The sequence below is a fragment of the Mizuhopecten yessoensis genome, unplaced genomic scaffold, assembly GCF_002113885.1.
Source record: "Mizuhopecten yessoensis strain PY_sf001 unplaced genomic scaffold, ASM211388v2 scaffold9109, whole genome shotgun sequence".
NCBI lineage: Eukaryota > Metazoa > Mollusca > Bivalvia > Pectinida > Pectinidae > Mizuhopecten > Mizuhopecten yessoensis.
The window spans coordinates 610,258-627,528 of NW_018407883.1; the positions used below are offsets into that span (position 1 = coordinate 610,258).

Consider the following 17,271-nt stretch of genomic DNA (forward strand, 5'->3'; position numbering starts at 1 on the left):
GATGAGAATGTAGACTTATGAGATGAGAATGAAGACTTATGAGGTGAGAATGTAGACTTATGAGATGAGAATGTAGACTTATGAGGTGAGAGTGTAGACTTATGAGATGAGAATGTAGACTTATGAGATGAGAATGTAGAATTATGAGGTGAGAATGTAGACTTATGAGATGAGAATTTTGACTTATGAGATGAGAATGTAGATAAGAGACTTGCAGTGAGAATGTAAATATTGCATAAACATTTAACGTGTTAAAATATTTACCACAAATTTATTATGACATAATATTTACATTGTATGATCATAACTTGAAATTTTAATAATTGAAAACTCGCTTGGCTTTTGCTTAGTTAAGTATGTTCCTGAAGTCAAGAAACGTTTGTAAAACAGTGGCATTAAATCGTTAGTTTGATTCAGGGATTTAAAGCCATTGTTACTTGCGCTACATTCGTGTATCCTGGTTGAAACGGTACGTGTGGCGCAGAAATATTCCACGATAAACGAACGTTCTATAAGCAGATCTTAAAATGCACAGTTTCGGAGAATAAAACAAACAATGTATCAATATAAGTATACCCTTCTTTCACGCGTCCACTGCATTACATAACGTATCATATAAATTGCATGTGGTTTTACGTAAAGGCTAGATGGTATTAAGGCAAATCATGAAGATTTGTCTTTGTATATCTAACCGATTTTTGACGGGTACGCCACCAAATACAAAGAATATGAACACAAGGACAGGTTGTCAGTCTCCCTCCTCCTCCACTCGCAGCTGGTGCCGGACCTTTTACAGCAAGGGGAAACAGTTGAAACACCCCTAGCGGACATGTTCAGGGATAATTTGGATGATGTTTTGAAAACAGAAAGTGATAACACAGCAGGAAACTTTAATTCCGACGCAGTCTTTATCGGCATTTTCTGGAACTGATACCCAAGTGTCGAGAAAATCAGAACGGTTTGGACCTGCTTTAACGTCCGACGATGTCGCCAAAAACATGGAGAGGATTCCAAAGAAAACGAGATCAAATACTAAATGGTGTGTTTCAATATAGAACGACTGGGTGGCTCACCGAAAAACATTACCAGAAGCATATAATGAACAATATCCAATATGTTGTAATCGTGTGGATACATTTACACATTGGCCTACACATCATCATCATTCTCCTATCAACTCGCAAGTAACGGATCTTTTATACTGGCATTGAAGACTGTGTTACTTGTTTTATGTGCGGTGTTTCGTTAAAGCACTGGAACTATTTTGACGATATCACAACGGAGCACGTGAGATGGTCAAAATAGTGTCTCTTTCAACAGATGATGTTCGTCATTTAAATACAACATTTTGAATTACGTTATCATGTTTTAAGATCATACCAATACGTGCATGTGTCATAATGGAAATAAACACAGACTTGTTTGTTAAAGGACTGCAAAACTATTTGATTGAAAAAACCGAAGAAAAGGCCTTTCGGAGAATTATAAAAAATCTGATGTGTCTCTCTTATGCATACATTGTAAAATCAAAAATAACAGAACTATTCATATGTTTAGGCTGTGAGAATCGTCGAGCTAGTCAGCATGAACATGAATGTCTTATGTATTCCAGTGCTGTTATCATAGACTTACATTTTGACGAAGCATTGACTTTAACAACTCATTTAGAAGTGGAAAAGACTTGGCGTGAGTTTGTCATTCAATCTTGTACACCTTCAGAGGCATTACAACGTCTGATGCAAGACGAACGTTTGAGGGACGAGAACTACGTGAAAACAAGTTATAGCGAAAAAATAAAGAAATACGTTAAGAAGATCGGTAAATTTGAAGGTTGGCCCCCGAGATATAATCAGTGGATTCCTGAGAAGGACATCAAAAACGGCACGAGAACGTAGGATGTCACACTTTGTGGTCATTCACAGCGACAAAAGTAAGGCCTATTTTCCCGAAAACAATGCCATACATTTTCGATCTTATTTCCAATCTCCGTTAAATCTCGAAGGAATATGGAAAGTAGCGCTAGTGGATATAGCCCTACCTCTGAGCATCACAAAGACGAAACAAAATAATTAGTTACACAGCGACGTACATGTATGTAGTGAAGGTTTTGTCGATGGAGAAAAGGAAAATCTTCTCCGTGTGGTGAAAGCGCTAAAAGTGGGAAACTGGTCACAGACATTCGACAACCCATTCTACGTTCCAGTGACTCGCCTATTGAATTTGTAGTTTCCGGTCAAAACGGGATAGAATTGTTAGATTGAAAGAACAGTCTCGTCTATGCAAAAGTAAAAATTGTTAGAGGAGATGGAACTGCAATAAGCGATACTGACGATGTGGGACCCGTAAATCTACGTTTGCCTTATTTGTTTTCACAAGTGGACGTTACTTTGCGAGGAAAACCCGTCTTATCGACCACAAACCAGTATACCTACAAAGCTTAAATCCAAAGTTTACTGAAGTTTGGAAGGGACGCAAAAAACGTCACAGCTGACGACACAGCTGTGGGAACAAGACGACAAGGGTAGCATGGATGCAGATAGTCCAAGAACGGGTTCTAATAATACACTTCTCGAAAGAGCAAAACGCTTTGAAGGTGGGAAAGTGGTGGACAAGGTGGGACCGCTCTTCCACGATTTGTTCAAGATGGACAGGTGTTTGTTAAATCAAATCAACGTCAACGTCAAGATGTACAGATCAAAACCCGATTTTTTTCTAATGTCGGGTAATGTTACAGCTGATTACAAAGTGATTTTTGAAGATATTCGACTGCGCGTGAGTAAAGTCAAAGTCAACCCTGCCGTCATATATGCTCAAAGCAAAGCACTGAATAGAACAAACGCTAAATATCCATTTTCTCAGACTCTCATCAAACAGATGACCATTCTAGCAGGTTCTACCAGTTTTACCTATGACAATATATTTCAAGGCATGAGACCGAATTTAGTCGTAGTTGGATTCGTAAATGCTACCGGCATAACGGGAAGCTACGAGCAAAACCCCTGGTTCTTTCAGTCTTACGACATTTCATCCATTGGACTTTACGTAGATGGGATACATGTTGGTGGTAATCCCCTGAAGCTAAAGTATAGTGAAATTGGAGGACAAGCCGTCATTCCTGTACGAGGAGTATGCTACAATCCACCGGAAAGTGGCTGAGTGATGCCGGGTTGAATCTAGAGAGAGACGATATCGGGCTAGGCTATTCCCTTTACACCTATAACATTCAGAACGAGTCAGTATCTTACCTTGCTCAAGCAAGAAAACATGAGACTGGAGGTAACATTCGGGACTGCATTAACGGAAGCCGTATCCTGTATCATCTACTGTGAGCACCTCGGCTACTTCGAAATCAACGCTGCAAGAGACGTGGTATCACCAAGAACACTCTTGATGTGATAAATTCAGATTCTGAAATGAGAAAAGTAGTTAAGTGGAGTGTATGCTCGAGACCAAATACCTCACAAGTCAAATGGTTTCCCCTGCGGATTCATTGTCAATACGGAGCCGAGCGATCGTCCAGGAAGACATTGGTTGGCGTTTTACATAGAATCTAAAAACACTGTTGAATGTTTCGATAGCTACGGACATCCACCAGAATATTACTCGTTTAAAGCAAATGTATACAACGATAAGCGATTACAAAGTAATATTGTTTGTATTATCTATTGAATAGATGTAGAGGTATATCTATGAACTCTATCGTGAATCAGTTTGGAAAGAACTTTTCAGAAAATGACAATTAATTACGTTTATGTTTTCATATCAAATGCATTTCCATGTCATGTCAATTCTTACCCTAAATTCAGAGTTGTCAGTTGTGCTGCCATTAAAGTGTAAATAAAGAATCTAAATAGCCATGTTTTGTGTATGTGTCGTCATTTTTTATTTGAACGATGGAGTGGTATGCCAAAGAGAGTCTAGTCAAGTTCCAATCACCGTGTAGAATCATGGTATGTGGAGCGAGTGGAAGCAATAAGACATTCTTAAGGATGTACACCTCTGAGAAGTCAAAAAATTCCTGTATTAAACTTTTTTTCTTATATTGATTTTTGGAAAAAAGGAGATAATGGCATAGTAGAAAATGCAAAAAAAACTATATGTCGGTGTGTTCGTTTTTGTGCTATGATCGGTCAAAGATACCAATTTAACACAATATGTGATTTTAGGTGAATTTTCGGGTTTTGACCATTGGCAGAACAAATTCATACAATTTCTTCCAAGTGTGTTATCAGATATGTATGAATGTTTGTAGAATTGATAAAAATATTATTTTCTTTGAAACTATGGAAGTAAAATGTCTTAAACTTATTCATTTTACTCAAAAATGCGATTTTAGTTACCCCTACCCCTTATTTCTTAATGAAAAAATGCACAGTTTCACCATTTTTTGCCGATTAAACGCTTGATATAAAAAAAATCCTGTAATAAACTTTTTTTAGTATTCAATGAACCGAAAGAAAATAAGTTTCTCTTTCTAAAACAGCCACAAAAATGGGGGGGGGGGGCCGGGGGGCTTCTTTTTTTTGTCCCATTATTATTTGTGTTATTTTTCACCTTTTTCGGGGTCAAAAATCAAAAGTGCTTCAGTTACCCTAATATGTAAAAAAAAAATCAATAATATATAACTTTCCACTTTTTTGCATATTATTTTGATCATATTGAACATAATAAAGTTGTACAGCAAAATTGAACCAGCTACAATTAAAAATGGTGACACAATGACAATTTAAGTGATCAATCTAGTGTCAAAAAAGGTGAATTTTGGCCCTTTGTGAAGCGCAAGAAATTCACATAAATACACTTTTTCAAAATGGCCGCCAAATTGGTCATTTTTTTTAAATTTCCTGGGGGGTTTTCATGTTGGAAAAAAAATGAGGAAAATGGTGAAAATATATGATTTTTAAAGAAAATTCTCAGGGTGGGGGGGTTTCTTGAAGCCCAAAAACCCTTCTGGATCCGCCACTGGTGTCAGCCCATGTTCGACGAGTTACGTAACGATCTAAAGGAAATAACATTTCATCAAGGGCTGCCAAACGAAGACCAATTTGAGGAGTGGGGGAAAAATGACGTTCACAAGTTACTGGTGATGGACGATTGTACGACAGAAGGTGTATACAGTCCGCATTTAGTGAAGATGTTTTGTGTAAAATCTCACAATCAAAATGTCACGGTCATGTTTTTAGTACAAAACGTTTTCCAAAAGGGAAGGTCATGCGAACGCTCAGTCTAAACACACAATATTTCATCTTATTTAGAAATTACCGAGATTAATCGGACGTGGAGGCTCTCGGACGACAAATATTTCCGTGACAAAATGCCTATTTTAGAGAGGCATATCAGTTAGCAACATCAAAAAGATATGGATACTTACTGATCGATGTCTCACCTTCAATGTTCCCGATGCAAATATAGGCGGTACGTCATCACCACTACCCCCACTTCGCACAGGAATTTTGCCGGGAGAGGACACGGTATTGTATTACCCTAAAAAATGAAATGTTTGATTGAGTTTTGGTTGATGGCCTCAGACAAGCAAAAGAAAGTAATTTTCCTGAGGTCAGCCTCGGTCGTTTTCCTTACATGTTCAACCGGTTCAACCGTTTCAACCGGATATGCGAGTGTACCCTTGGATATGTAACTATAAATGACCAATAAAATGATTGAATATTGAGTATTGAGTAAACCACGAATTGAATATACTGTAACCGTTAGTTCTAAACGTTTGTTGACGTTCCTTTTTAACCGGCACGGCGATTATATTACCGGATAACAACAATTTCCAATATGGCGTCAAACGAAAACAGCTTCGGGAATCGAAAGAAACACAGGTTTGACCTACCACCCCCGCTTAACACTGACGCGACAAGTTTTAATCAGACAACTTATGGTGATCAAGAGGACAGATATTCATCAAATGTAACTGACACAACAACTCCCGAGTATAAAAACGCACGGGAGTACGCCAGGGCACTTCAGCCATGGCTCTATCAATACAGACTCTGGAACTTTCTCAGTTCGACACCCTCCATGTTTCCTTATCAAATGATGAACTGTATGCATCCTATGAGCCCGTTAACCGGCTCTCAGCCGATCTTGAGGGGGGTACCAACCCCACTGTCGACAGGTATCCCTCAAGCTCAGATGCCCGGGGGAAGAAGCCAGACCCCGCCCACTTTCGGAGGTCGGGCACGGATGACGCCAAATACAAACATCGTACGAGGTTGGTAAACGTTATGCTCGTGAAAAGTCTCCTACAGTAGGTATACTAGGTTAGAGACAGTTTAATTGAGGAAGCAGGTTCGATGCAGTGATAACACGTATTCGTTTCACTACATCCGTCCAACGACGCATGTAAAGTTCTTGCATTTATGAAAGAGTGCACGTGGTGCCCCATTCATGGTAGTGGAACCCTTGTTAGAAAGTTAATGCTAATATTGCTTCATGTTCAGGGTCTTTGCAGGTTATATAATTATTTGCTAATAAAAGTTGCACATGTCAATCATCCCTTGTTTAAGATTTTGTGTATAACACACTTCTAAACTGATTTTTATCTACATATGTCTATCAAATAATATATAAATGTTAACTATTATGACATCACAATATTATATTTTTTTCTAGCATTTTAAAGCTATTGGAAAATCCTCATTTATGATAAGAAATTTTCCTAAAACGGAGGCTTGTACATGTGAACTTAATTAACAATTTATGATATATATATATATATATGTAATCAATCTATCCTTAGGTACAGAGTATATTATCCCGTCTTTGTGGAAAAGAGTCCTGGCAGAGCTGGTTGACTTTGCAGTGTTATTCTACATGAAGATAATTGTCACTGTTTTAATACTGAGGCAGATGGGTTACCTGTAAGTATACTGTATGACAGGTGATACTATTGATACAGATGGGTTACCTGTAAGTATACTGTATGACAGGTGATAATATTGATATAGATGAGTTACCTGTAAGTATGCTGGTTGACAGGTGATACTATTGATACAGATGGGTTACCTGTAAGTATACTGTATGACAGGTGATAATATTGATATAGATGAGTTACCTGTAAGTATACTCTATGACAGGTGATAATATTGATACAGATGGGTTACCTGTAAGTATACTGTACGACAGGTAATACTATTGATACAGATGGGCTACCTGTAAGTATACTGTATGACAGGAGATACTATTGATACAGAAGGGTTACCTGTAAGTATGCTGGTTGACAGGTGATACTATTGAGATAGATGAGTTACCTGTAAGCATACTGTATGACAGGTGGTACTATTGATATAGATGGGTTACCTGTAAGTATACTGTATGACAGGTGATACTATTGATATAGATGAGTTACCTGTAAGTATACTGTATGACAGGTGATACTATTGATACAGATGGGCTACCTGTTAGTATACTGTATGACAGGTTATAATATTGATACAGATGGGTTACCTGTAAGTATACTGTACGACAGGTGATTCTATTGATACAGATGGGTTACCTGTAAGTATACTGTACGACAGGTAATACTATTGATACAGATGGGCTACCTGTAAGTATACTGTATGACAGGTGATAATAGTGATACAGATGGGCTACTTGTAAGGATACAGATGGGTTACCTGTAAGTATACTGTATGCCAGGTGATACTATTGATACAGATGGGCTACCTGTAAGTATACTGTACGACAGGTGATTCTATTGATACAGATGGGTTACCTGTAAGTATACTGTATGACAGGTGATAATATTCATACAGTATACTTACAGGTATCCCATTGGTATCAATAGTATCACCTGACATACAGTATACTTACAGGGAACCAATCTGTATCAATAGTATCACCTGCCATACAGTATACTTACAGGCAACCCATCTGTATCAATAGAATCGCCTGTCGTACAGTATACTTACAGGTATCCCATTGGTATCAATAGTATCACCTGACATACAGTATACTTACAGGTAGCCCATCAGTATCAATAGTATCACCTGTCATACATGATACTTACAGGTAACCCATCTCTATCAATAGTATCACCCGTCATACAGAATACTTACAGGTAACCCATCTGTATCAATATTATAACCTGTCATACAGTATACTAACAGGTAACCCATCTGTATAAATAGAATCACCTGTCGTACAGTATACTTACAGGTAGCCCATCTTTATCAATAGTATCACCTGTCCTACAGTATACTTACAGGTAGTCCATCTGTATCAATATTATCCCCTGTCATACAGTATCCTTACAGGTAACCCATCTGCCTCAGTATTAAAACAGTGACAATTATCTTCATGTAGAATAACACTGCAAAGTCAGTATCAATATTATCACCTGTAATACAGTATACTAACAGGTAGCCCATCTGTATCAATAGAATCACCTGTAAGTATACTGTACGACAGGTGATTCTATTTATACAGATGGGTTACCTGTTAGTATACTGTATTACAGGTGATAATATTGATACAGCTGGGTTACCTGTAAGTATACTATATGACAGGTGATAATATTGATACAGATGGGTTACCTGTAAGTATACTATATGACAGGTGATAATATTGATACAGATTGGTTACCTGTAAGTATACTGTATGACGGGTGATACTATTGATACAGATGGGTTACCTGTAAGTATACTGTATGACAGGTGATAATATTTATACAGATTGGTTACCTGTAAGTATTCTGTATGACGGGTGATACTATTGATAGAGATGGGTTACCTGTAAGTATACTGTATGACAGGTGATACTATTGATAATGATACGCTACCTGTAACGTCATTGTATGGTATATACATCAAGGTGATAAGACTAGAAAAAATATGTCAAATAAGAAATTTCTGTAAAATATAAGAACATGTCAATAAAAAAAAATCCTGTATATTTGTGATAAAATATTGCAAATGCAATTACATCAGAGCAAATATTTATACATAAACAAGGGTACCACGAAAGCCAAACATAATACGTCCGTCATACACTGAATGAGCAGTTGTCTGTATGGTTGCACATAAAGGACCTTAACTCCATCAATTACGGTTGGACAATGGTGGTTATCAAACTTGTGCGAGCTATCATGGCAATGAACCTTCTTATGAAGTTCGAAAGTCCATCCATTGAAAATTACTTGAGATATATATTGATGAAAGTTTTGTTCTGGAATAGGTACGGACAGGTCAGTTCTGGAATAGGTACGGACAGGTCAGTTCTGGAATAGGTACGGACAGGTCAGTTCTGGAATAGGTACGGACAGGTCAGTTCTGGAATAGGTACGGACAGGTCAGTTCTGGAATAGGTACGGACAGGTCAGTTCTGGAATAGGTACGGACAGGTCAGTTCTGGAATAGGTACGGACAGGTCAGTTCTGGAATAGGTACGGACAGGTCAGTTCTGGAATAGGTACGGACAGGTCAGTTCTGGAATAGGTACGGACAGGTCAGTTCTGGAATAGGTACGGACAGGTCAGTTCTGGAATAGGTACGGACAGGTCAGTTCTGGAATAGGTACGGACAGGTCAGTTCTGGAATAGGTACGGACAGGTCAGTTCTGGAATAGGTACGGACAGGTCAGTTCTGGAATAGGTACGGACAGGTCAGTTCTGGAAATAAAGTTTGTATTAAACATGGAATTAATCTACAGTAATGTGAATGTAAGACCATTTACGGTTTATACAATTACACAGTTCTGTGCGTACATAAGTCTGTCACATATCTTGTGACTTGTGACACTGTGCAGGTGCTGATATTGTTTTAAAGGGTTACTTTGTGTTGTAGACGCGACGACAATAACATATTAGACGTACACCTAGACCTCATGCCTGTGCTGGATTTTGCAAAAGTAGACCTGGATGAAGCCCTGAATTTCACATCTGAAATAATTGCACTGGAAATTGTTAATCGTGTTTTCATAACACTTTTCGAGGTAGGTACTCTCTCTGGCTGTTTTACTGTTCTTATGTAACTGAGTTTAAATCAAGCACAGTCTGACTGGGATTCGAACCTAGATACTAGTACGTATACACTCCAAACTCTAGATGGCCATGGTCAATCTACCAAATAAGCTACCTGGCAACCAGCAATAGACCTAGTCCAGTTCTGCTTCAACTGTATCCAACTTGATAACGGTGCTTTGCAGTTTGGATAAATAGAATGAAAGCAAACGCTTCAATACTTGAGAATGTTGTTCTACTACAACACTTCAAAGGAATCTTCAGATATTTTGTTTGTTGAAGGAACTTTAAAAATTCTAAAAAGGTGTAAAGCATTTACAGGGTGCTTTAATTTGCAAATTATAATACATCTGCAAAATTTGTGAAATGAAATGCTTTGCGAGAAATCAGCAGCTATACATTGAAACAGCAAACGGAGGTTTTATAGTCAAACATTTGTCTAATTTTGTTTTAAAGACCAGTGCATGGTGATTCAGTTCCTGAAGATGTCTCTGCTACTGCTCTTATATTTATCCCTGGTTTAACTTTTATATGTTAAAAACAAATGGCTATATTGTAAATATCCTTGCCCCACATTATCTTTCATAGCCTGGGACCAAGGGGCAACATCTGATTTTGGGTGGTCTGGTGGTGCAGGGGATAGTACACTAGATTCCCCGATCATTCATGCATAGGTATGGGGTATCCTGCCCAACCACGTGGGTTTTCTCCAGGTACTCGGATTTCCTCCCACATTACGACACACACACCCCTGTGCACTCACCATCAGGCCAACAAGAGTGATTATAAGTTATAATTGTTGTAAGATAAATAAAATTTACATATAACATCTTATTTTACACATTTTAATGTCATTTTTTTTTTCATATACTGTATGTTTCTCTGTCTAGACGCTGTGTATACGACAAGGATATGGCTCAGTAGGTGGCGCCACTCCAGGGAAAAGGATTCTGGGACTGAAGGTGGTGTCCTGTGAGGAAGTAATTGTACCGGCTAACTTTAGGAACGGCCGGGTGATCGTCATTCCAGCGCAAAATGTGGGCATGGTCAGGTAGGTCATATCTCCTAAAACTTTTAGTCCTGTACAAGACTGGGATGTAGAGCTCTGAGCCTTATACAAAGGACTGCTGGTTAAGAAAAAAAATCTTCCATCAATAGAAATATCTATATATCTGTTCCTGTATTCGACTGATTAGGTGAAATAAATATATATTCCTCAAAAAGGTTACATTCTATATATTGTGTTCAAACTTTTTGGTAGTATGAGATGTTATACTGTATAACATGAAATGTTTGTTGTGTATAAACATTCGTGGTTTTCGTGGTAACTATTGTATAAACATTCCTGGTTTTCGTGGTTACTATTGTATAAACATTCCTGGTTTTCGTGGTTAATATTGTATAAACATTCCTGGTTTTTGTAGAAACTATTGTATAAACATTCGTGGTTTTCGTGGTAACTATTGTATAAACATTCCTGGTTTTCGTGGTTACTATTGTATAAACATTCCTGGTTTTTGTGGTTACTATTGAACCCCGAAAATAAATGCAATATTTGAATGATTAACGTGTCTACCATATGTTAATATACTAAGGATATCACCGAAAGCTTGTACCACGAAAGGATTTAAATAACTTCAAACCACAAAGGAAAGTCCCCACAAACATTTTGTGTTATACAGTATTTGAAAACGGTACTCTGATCTAATATAGCTAAAGACAATATAGCTAAGTGCTCATCTGCGTTTGTATTTATCTTTTGAATTTGATTTCACTGATGCTATTTATTGAAATTTTAGAACTTCTTTGATACTAGAAAATAATTATAATGTTCTCCATCTTTCCGAAAGGTCAAATGATGCCAAAAACAAGTGCAAACTCCGAAAAGATATATTCATATAGTTCCTTTTTTCTTTTCATTTCAGTGCCTTGGTCCGATCAACTATCAAAAATTTTACAATGGCCTTTTTATTTCCGGCCTGTTTCACCGTTTTCTTTTTCCGACATAGTAGAGCAGCTTACGATGTGATTGCAAAGACAATAGTAGTTCAAGCTCCAGCTCCACATATACATCAACATCATCAGCCTCCACAGTGACCGGCTTCAAATATCACGTCAGCCTCCACAGTGACCGGCTTCAAATATCACGTCAGCCTCCACAGTGACCGGCTTCAAATATCACGTCAGCCTCCACAGTGACCGGCTTCAAATATCACGTCAGCCTCCACAGTGACCGGCTTCAAATATCACGTCAGCCTCCACAGTGACCGGCTTCAAATATCACGTCAGCCTCCACAGTGACCGGCTTCAAATATCACGTCAGCCTCCACAGTGACCGGCTTCAAATATCACGTCAGCCTCCACAGTGACCGGCTTCAAATATCACGTCAGCCTCCACAGTGACCGGCTTCAAATATCACGTCAGCCTCCACAGTGACCGGCTTCAAATATCACGTCAGCCTCCACAGTGACCGGCTTCAAATATCACGTCAGCCTCCACAGTGACCGGCTTCAAATATCACGTCAGCCTCCACAGTGACCGGCTTCAAATATCACGTCAGCCTCCACAGTGAGTGACTTCAAATATTGCATCAGCCTCCACAGTAACCGGCTTCAAATATCACATCAGCCTCCACAGTGACCGGCTTCAAACATCACATCAGCCTCCACAGTAACCGGCTTCAAATATCACATCAGCCTCCACAGTGACCAGCATCAAAGCTTACATCAGACTCCACAGTGGCCAGCATCAAAGCTTACATCAGACTCCACAGTGACCGGCTTCAAATATCACATCAATCAACATCATCAGCCTCAACAGTGACCAGCATCAAATATCATGTCAGCCTCTACAGTGACCAGAATCAAGTCTTACATCAGCTTCTACAGTAACCAGCATCAAAGCCTACATCAGTCTCCACAGTGACCGGCATCAAAGCTTACATCAGACTCCACAGTGACCGGCATCAAAGCTTACATCAGACTCCACAGTGACCAGCATCAAAGCTTACATCAGACTCCACAGTGACCGGCATCAAAGCTTACATCGGACTCCACAGTGACCGGCATCAAAGCTTACATCAGACTCCACAGTGACCGGCATCAAAGCTTACATCAGACTCCACAGTGACCAGCTTCAAATATCACATCAGTCTCCACAGTGACCGGCATCAAAGCTTACATCAGTCTCCACAGTGACCAGCTTCAAACATCACATCAGTCTCCACAGTGACTGGCTTCAAATATCACATCAGCCTCTACAGTAACCGGCTTCAAATATCACATCAGCCTCCACAGTGACCAGCTTCAAATATCACATCAGTCTCCACAGTGACCGGCTTCAAATATCACATCAGCCTCCAAAGTGACCGGCTTCAAATATCACATCAGCCACTACAGTGACGAGCTCCAAATCTTACATCAGCATCCAGTGACCAGCTTCAAACATCACATCAGCCTCTACAGTGACTGGCTTCAAATCTTACCTCAGCCTCTACAGTAACCAGCTTCAAATATCACGTCAGCCTCCTCAGTGAGTGGCTTTAAATCTTACATCAGCCTCTACAGTGACAAGCTTCAAATATCACATCAGCCTCTACAGTAACCGGCTTCAAATATCACATCAGCCTCTGCAGTGACTGGCTTCAAATCGTACATCAGCCTCTACAGTAACCGGCTTCAAATATCACATCAGCCTCCGCAGTAACCGGCATCAAATATCACACCAGCCTCTACAGTAACAGACATCAAATATCACATCAGCCTCTATGGTAACAGGCTTCAAATCTTACGTCAGCTCCCCAGCAACCGACATCAAATGTAACAGCCTTCACATCAATTGGCATCAAACTTTACACCAGCTTCTGGTGGTAGATAGCAATAATTACATCTGCAACTACTGTTAACAAGCCTAAGGTAATACACAACTCAGGAATCATATTCACACTTGTCATGGTGTCCATAACTAGTCTTCTCCAGGAACTTCTGGATATATATACATCAATATACATCAATATACATCAATATACATCAATATACATCAGAACTTAGATCGTAATCCTTGTTTTCCAAGAACGTCTGGATTTCTGGACAGCATAATTTCAGATCATCATCTGTGTTTTCTAGGAAATTGTGGATGTGCAGACAGTAGTCTAACTGTAGATCACATCATCAGCTTTCTGTAGGAGACAGTCCGCCAACGGTTGACAGATTCTGGCCTGGATAGCTCCTGAGGCATGAATATACAAGATTGAATGTGTAATTGAAATGTTATTTGATGGTGTGCTCTAATATTTTCAAAACTTGAGCAATATTTATTATTTATATCAGTCAGGTTTGGAGTAGCATGAAACAGATTGTTCGTCCTCGATATAATCATCTTAACCGGATAAACAGGATAGAAAGAAGATACTGTAAAGCAGGATATTTCAGTGGGCATGATATTTTCGCTATTTCGCTGTTCAATAACTTGATCGCGAATTTATGATCAGCAGAATAATATGACAATTAAGTGTAAAAATGAGCTGCGATAATATTTTTCGTAAACGTAATGTCGTCATGAAATAGCTCACATGTGGTTGTCACAATTCATATGCATAAAGAGTAATGATGTTTGAAAATAGGTTATATCACACTTCTAATAGCCTTGTCAATGATTTCGTTAACAAAATACACTTACTTAGTGTTGCTCAATATGCTGTAATAAAACATATTCATTTGACTATTACACTTTATATACTGAGTGTCCGTCTGTGTGCTTATAAGACACCACAAAATGTAGGTCTTTTACATGACTAGATCGCAAAACTATAATCCAATCCTAAATCTTCTAATTTCTGGTCAAAATCGTGAAAACTTAATCCCTCGTAAATACCCCATCTTACGGTAGGTACAATTTCTGGTATTTTAGATTGCATCTATTCTCAATACAGCTCCGGGATTTTCACAGTAAATCAGAATGGAATCATTTAATAACCCGTCGTTTACTTGTATTTATATAGAAACATTTATTTAATACCATTTTCTTTATCTATTCAGTTCAAAAATTGTATATGATTCTTTCACTTTGGTAACACATTGTTTTGCTAATTTATTATATAACATATAGGTTTTACCAAAGGAATGAACAAAGAAAACAAATTATTTGTCACTGGAACTATTTCCCCCCATTCCATTATTTTGTGTACCACTCATGTTTATAGTCTTTGTGCACTTCTTGACATTGAATCTATCATTTTGACGGAATGTTTGTCACTGGGTCTTTTGTTTTGACGGAATGTTTGTCACTGGGACTTTTGTTTTGACGGAATGTTTGTCACTGGGTCTTTTGTTTTGATGGAATGTTTGTCCTGGGTCTGGCGTATTGACGGAATGTTTGTCCTGGGTCTGGCGTATTGACGGAATTTTTGTCCTGGGTTTGGCGTATTGACGGAATGTTTGTCGATGGATCTTGCATTTTGAGGAATGCTCATCCCTACATCAATCAAACAGCTAATTTAAGATACAATTTGGATTGCTAAAATTAAGTGACCTTAACCGTAATTTAAATTTTATCGATTTTTATTCAATTCAGAATTTATCATAAACCCAAGTTTTTTTGACATACCGGTAATTACTTAGTGACATAATTATAACGTTTCAACAGATATCCTGGACTTTCGTACACAACCTGTAAATAACTATACAGATTCCTTACTGTGATTGCTATTAAACAACAGTTGCTTTGGTTTCCCAGGCAAAATTTTACAAAATTACCAGGACCCGGAGGTCGTTTACTACCTTGGTGTGGTCTGTCTAGAATCACCTGGAGACTTGAATGGTGAAACTATATATAGCTAGTCAGCTGTCATTCATATAGGTACCCAATGAAGAAAATGAAAGTTGTCAGAGGAACCTGAAGTTCTTGTAATATTGTGTTTATTTCCACTGCAAGTTCCTCTATAAGCATTAGCAGAAAAAATTGTTCATAGATTATGAATGCAATTTGATTATCATTATTTTGAAGTTTCTCCTCCCGCCATAAACAACATCTGACAATGCAACAATTGTAAGCCAATATTTCGGTGGTGTTAGACTGTTACAGGAACACTTCAATATCAAAATATAAGGGAATATTTATATGAAGGTCAATAACAACTAAAAATTTACATTGTACATATAAGGATTGAACAATTGTTGTTCATATAGTTCATGTCGGTATGAATGCAAATCGGTGACATACATGTGTTACACTACGGGCTTCATGGAATATGTATATAACAGATTTACGTTCATACTAGCATGAAATTGAAAAAAATGCTGTTCAATCGATTCCTGATATGAAACCAAGGAAACTGTGATTGACTGAATTACTTAGCTGTTTGCGTTACCTCATGGAAAGAAGAGAGCTCCATGCAAACGAGGTAAAGTATTCCATATTGTAGATGCAATATTTGCTGAAGACCTGCACAATTTGTAATTTGATAGTTATCAGTTTACAAATTGACAGAATGTACTTTTATTGTTTCACCTGTTGTTAACATTATCATTTTTATCGGTGTCTTTCTATTTTATTTTTAATGTATGAAGTTGATAGTTTGTGTAAATGTTCATATATATATATATATATTGTATATTTAGAAAATGCTATTTGTTTATAGTAACAATAAATATACTATGTTAACAGGTGTAATGTCAAAAATGTTTCATTCTTTGAAATAAAATCATTCTTGTTTTACTTGTTGTAATATAGACTTTTTAACTTATCGGCCAGGATCTTTTTGCAAACATTGGTACCACAATACCTACAGTAGTACTTTATACATGTACCACAATACCTAGTCGTACTTTATACATGTACCACAATACCTAGTAGTACTTTGTATATGTACCACAAGACCTAGTAGTACTTTGTATATGTACCATACCTAGTAGTACTTTGTACCTGTACCACAATACCTAGTAGTCCTTTGTACATGTACCACAATACCTAGTCGTACTTTATACATGTACCCCAATACCTAGTAGTACTTTGTACCTGTACCACAATACCTAGTAGTACGTTGTACATGTACCACAATACCTAGTCGCACTTTATACATGTACCACAATCCCTAGTAGTACTTTGTATATGTTCCTTAATACCTAGTAGTACTTTGTACCTGTACCACAATACCTAGTAGTCCTTTGTACATGTACCACAATACCCAGTAGTACTTTGTATATGTACAACAATACATAGTAGTACTTTGTATATGTACCACACTACCTAGTAGTACTTTGTACATGTACCATTATACCTAGTAGTACTTTGTATATGTACCACA

General features: G+C 38.0%; 2 protein-coding genes across 2 annotated transcripts in view; one reads left to right on the forward strand and one right to left on the reverse strand.

Moving 5' to 3' along the window:
• The window catches only part of LOC110457375 (kynureninase-like), a 34,433-nt gene extending 29,005 nt beyond the window's left edge, over positions 1-5,428 (reverse strand). Inside the window, exons 1-2 of the mRNA XM_021508620.1 lie at positions 5,372-5,428; positions 3,246-3,408 (exon numbers count right to left, since the gene is read on the reverse strand). The gene's annotated coding sequence lies outside the window, so the exon portion shown is untranslated. The remainder of the gene's footprint in view (positions 1-3,245; positions 3,409-5,371) is intronic.
• A 323-nt stretch (positions 5,429-5,751) lies between these two features.
• LOC110457339 (protein FAM8A1-like) lies at positions 5,752-12,081 on the forward strand. Its single transcript, XM_021508565.1, has 5 exons — positions 5,752-6,220; positions 6,749-6,869; positions 9,792-9,939; positions 10,858-11,018; positions 11,893-12,081. The coding sequence occupies exons 1-5, from the start codon at positions 5,785-5,787 to the stop codon at positions 12,062-12,064; spliced, it is 1,038 nt and encodes a 345-aa protein (XP_021364240.1). The 5' UTR covers positions 5,752-5,784; the 3' UTR covers positions 12,065-12,081.
• Positions 12,082-17,271: the final 5,190 nt, after the last annotated feature.

What these genes read in the sequence shown, in the direction of transcription:
- LOC110457339 (XM_021508565.1), top strand. Translation starts at nt 5,785, where the DNA reads ATGGCGTCAAACGAAAACAGCTTCGGGAATCGAAAGAAACACAGGTTT. An exon ending in CTGAGGCAGATGGGTTACCT is followed by an intron (nt 6,870 to 9,791) that starts GTAAGTATACTG and finishes TTTGTGTTGTAG; the next exon opens with ACGCGACGACAATAACATAT. An exon ending in TTTTCATAACACTTTTCGAG is followed by an intron (nt 9,940 to 10,857) that starts GTAGGTACTCTC and finishes TTCTCTGTCTAG; the next exon opens with ACGCTGTGTATACGACAAGG.